Source organism: Hoplias malabaricus, chromosome 11, assembly GCF_029633855.1.
Source record: "Hoplias malabaricus isolate fHopMal1 chromosome 11, fHopMal1.hap1, whole genome shotgun sequence".
Classification (NCBI taxonomy): Eukaryota; Metazoa; Chordata; class Actinopteri; order Characiformes; family Erythrinidae; genus Hoplias; species Hoplias malabaricus.
Genome location: NC_089810.1, coordinates 40,917,396 through 40,921,515, shown reverse-complemented (window position 1 = coordinate 40,921,515; position 4,120 = coordinate 40,917,396). Strand labels below are relative to the sequence as shown.

At 37.1% G+C, this 4,120-nt stretch overlaps 1 protein-coding gene across 1 annotated transcript; it reads left to right on the top strand.

Annotated features, from left to right (window-relative positions):
• The first annotated feature begins 830 nt into the window (after positions 1–830).
• On the top strand, positions 831–2,523 carry LOC136709356 (formyl peptide receptor 2-like). The gene has a single exon (XM_066684500.1). It carries the CDS (start codon positions 831–833, stop codon positions 1,764–1,766), a length of 936 nt encoding a protein of 311 aa, XP_066540597.1. The 3' UTR covers positions 1,767–2,523.
• Positions 2,524–4,120: the final 1,597 nt, after the last annotated feature.

Genomic DNA, 4,120 nt, shown 5'->3' with positions numbered 1-4,120 from the left:
AAGGTGGGAACTGAACTCACAATACAGGACGCTAGAGCTGTGCGACATTTACACTTGTTGAGCCACTGTGCTACTTCTGCTGTAGTTTGTTTGTCAAAAAATCCAGAGTCTACCAGCAAATAGGAGCTGGCATTGCAGTATCCCAAAATTACATTTGATTCTTGAAAATGTATATTACGCAACACTTTTTGGTTGCTGACTAATATTCTGGAACAGCGCTTACATTCTCAGACCACACACACACACACACACACACACACACTAAACACAAGAACACTCAGATGCTAAACAATAGAAAATGATTAATGCGTGTGTTAAACAAACTTTAAAAAATTCAGAGGCTTCTCTGTTTAAACAAATGCACTGTGGTGTATTTGACAAATGACTAAAGTGTGGAGTGTAAAATTATACAAGTGCACAGTGCACATCTGGCATGACCATTCAGTGAAAAGAAGGTTCCTTTGAATTCTGACAAACCACAAAAAGGAAGTGAAAGTTACAAAATTGTACTCATAATATAAAAGATCATTACTCATCTTATGCAGCAACACCACCCCCAGCTCTGCAGCAGTGTGCTGAAGCAGCCATTGGCCGGTGAGTCTTTTTATTTTCTTTAAACATATATAAAGATATTTATTTACAGTTAAATATTCCATAAAACAAAGCCATGCAGTGTTCACTAGTAGATAGTATTTCTCTGCAAATGCTGGACAAAGGTATTTCTGCTTATTTGGTAACAAAACCTTACAGAACATTAACACGTCTACTGATTTCTGTCTCCTTTATAGAACTGAGACATCTTGACTTCATTCGGGAACAATGACACAGGAATGGATCCATTGAGTAAGTTCTATCTAGTGAGCAGCGTGATCATCATTGTCCTGGGTCTTACTGGAAATGGTTTGGTGATCTGGATTGCAGGATTTAAAGTCCGAAAGTCAGTCATCAGCATCTGGTACCTGAGCCTGGCTGTGTCCGACTTCTTGTTCTGCTCCACCCTTCCCTTCTTATTGTATTATGTGATCAAAAGAACGGGGATCTTTGGACAGTTCATGTGCTATTTCATTTACTTTAACATTCCCCTAAATCTCTACTGCAGCGTCTTCCTCCTCACCATCATCAGCGTGGACCGTTGTGTGATTGTCATGTTTCCAGTTTGGGCTCAGAATCAGCGCACAGTGAAAAAGGCCTCTATGGTAGTTGTTCTAGTTTGGTTCACCTCTGCAATATTTAATGTTACAGCTCTAGTTATCCCTCACTATGAGAATGACTGGCTACACGATTATTATTGTTATGTATATACATTTTCTGCATCAATGTCTATATGTAACTCCATTTTTGGATTTTTGATCCCGTTCCTGATAATTATCACCTGTTGTTTCATCATAATACGAAAACTAAAGACCATGCAGATGGTTTCATCTAAAAAGCCTTTCAGGATCATGATAGCACTGAGTGCCACTTTCTTGATCTGCTGGCTGCCTTACCACATAGTAACGCTGATGTATTTAAGTACAATTACAAATAGATATAATAAAATTCTAAACATTACGGAAATATTTACCTTAATTCTCATGAGCCTTAATAGCTGTCTGAACCCGTTTCTTTATGCGTTCATGGGGAAGGACTTTAAGAAGCAATTTTATGCAATTCTGTCAAACATTGAAAATGCAATGGAGGACGAGGACAACCAGAGCACTGACAGAGGGACAAATCTGACTCGTGGAGGAAGCCAACATACGACCACCATTTCATCTGTTCTGTGACAGAAATAAATAAGAAACAGTTTATTGCACGCCTTTACAAACAGCCATACATTTATTTCCAACTAACTTTGTAAATGCCTTATTTGTCCTGGTACCAGAGCCTTTAACATATTCATTGTATATGCAATTTTTTTTAAGACAAATCATTTAAATATTAGTGTTTATATGTACGTTCATATTAGTGTTTCCTGTTAATTTTCAGTGTGGTGTGTTCTCCCTGTGTTTGCATGGGTTTCCTCCAGGTGATCCAGTTTCCTCCCACATTCCAAAAACACATGTTCGTAGGTGGATGGATTGTGTGAAATTGCCCATAGATGCAAGTGTAAGAGTGCATTATCCTGTGATCGGTTTCGTACAAATGGTTGTTTGTCAAGATTTAAAGGTGCAATAAACTGCTGATGTGTAGCAAATAAACTGTTGATGTTAATATTAAAGCTCTATAAATTTCAACACTCTGGGCCTCAAAAAGGTGGTCTATAACTGCATACTCTATTAGGCTCAGGCTGTGTAATATAATACTGCATAATAGGCTTGATGATAGGTAATTTTGATGCTTGTATTTTTCTCTTTTTTTGTTAAAGTGACTTATAAATGCTATTTTTAAACACTGAATTGTGAAATATCTGATGTTAGTTACTTGTTTTTAAAAGGGTCAGAATTGTGTCAGTGGTCTGGGGGAGGGGCTTTGCGATGACATGACCAGTAGAATGTCTGTCATAACATTTATTAGCTGTTACACAATAAAAACATGGTGGAAACAAACATGTTATGAAATAAAAATGTCAATAAATTTGATGATAAATTGTTTTGCTGTGGATATAAGTGTGTTTTTTTCCATTGCAACTTTGCCATCATCAGTGTAAAACAGTACATCATTGGAACGTTTCCTATTTGGGCTCAGAAACAGAAACCATAAGAAAAAAATCTGTGCTAGAAATTCTAGTTTTCTTCAAGTCTGTAGGTCCAATAGACTGTAGCTTTTCAAGATGTTGAGCATGATGACTATAACACAGATTCATCTTTGGATTTCTGACCACTTTCCTGGTCATTGTCGGCTATATGCTGTTGTACTACACAATCTACCAAAGTCCAACCTCGTGACAGCTTTTAGAAAGCCTTTCCAGATCATGATATAGTTGTTATTTCCATTGTCTCCTGGCTGCCATATCACATTTTACCATTAATAGAACTAAACGTAAGGGAAAGTAATTATTTTTCTACAAACATTTTGCCTACATTCCAGCACCGACTTCTTTCTGAGTAAATCTTTTTAGTTACATTACAGAGAAAGGACTCTATTTGAGTTTGTGACTATTACCACTTTTGGGTTCATCCTGTGCCAGAGAATGAACAGTTGCCTCAAAAGAACATTGTATAAACGTTACATACTTTCATGAGGAAAGACTTTAGAAGAAACATTTGGACTTTTCTATTAACCCCTAAAGTCTCAACGTAAAAACTAAATTTCAAGTAAACTGCAATCATTTTAATTTAATAATTTATTAATGGGGGCGGCACGGTGGCGCAGCAGGTAGGTGTCGCAGTTACACAGCTCCAGGAACCTGGAGGTTGTGGGTTCGATTCCCGCTCCGGGTGACTGTCTGTGTGGTGTGTTCTCCCTGTTTCTGCGTGGGTTTTCTCCGGGTGCTCCGGTTTTCTCCCACAGTCCAAAAACACTGTAAAAACTAAATTTCAAGTAAACTGCAATAATTATTTCTTAATGCACTGAACCATTATTTAACTGACAAAACATTGATATAGCATTTTTGATGTAGCATTTTACTGCTGTGGACACTTCGTCTGTAATTACCCAATCCATGTGTCTGCACTCTATATTCTCTCTCTATAATGTACATTACATTCATTTTTATTATTTAATTCTGTATTTTTATAGTTGTGTTTATCTCATGTAAGCTGCTATTTAAAATACAAATATTGATTTTCTGAATTTTTACTGAACACCTTTTATTTTAGCTTCAAAAACCATTATGTAGCACTCTCCTATTACCATGTATACACCAAAGTGTTCAAACAGGACATTCTGTAACTCAAGATCGAGGAGAGTTTATATCTTTTACTATCTAGCATATATAATATTGTGAAAACATTCAAGAAATCCAGGCAAATCTCAGTTCCTGTAAAGTAAGACCTCAAACCAGTGTTATATGAATACGTCTGACTTTTTTGAGTACTTCAGAAAGCCAGTGTCAGTGGCTTTGAAAGACCAATCTGTAATGCTGGATATGAATCTGGTGGATACAGGAAAAACAGTGATGGCTCATTCTCATTTTGCCTTTTGTTAGTGTTGGTTGGGGCGGCACGGTGGTGCAGCAGGTAGGTGTCGCAGTCACAGA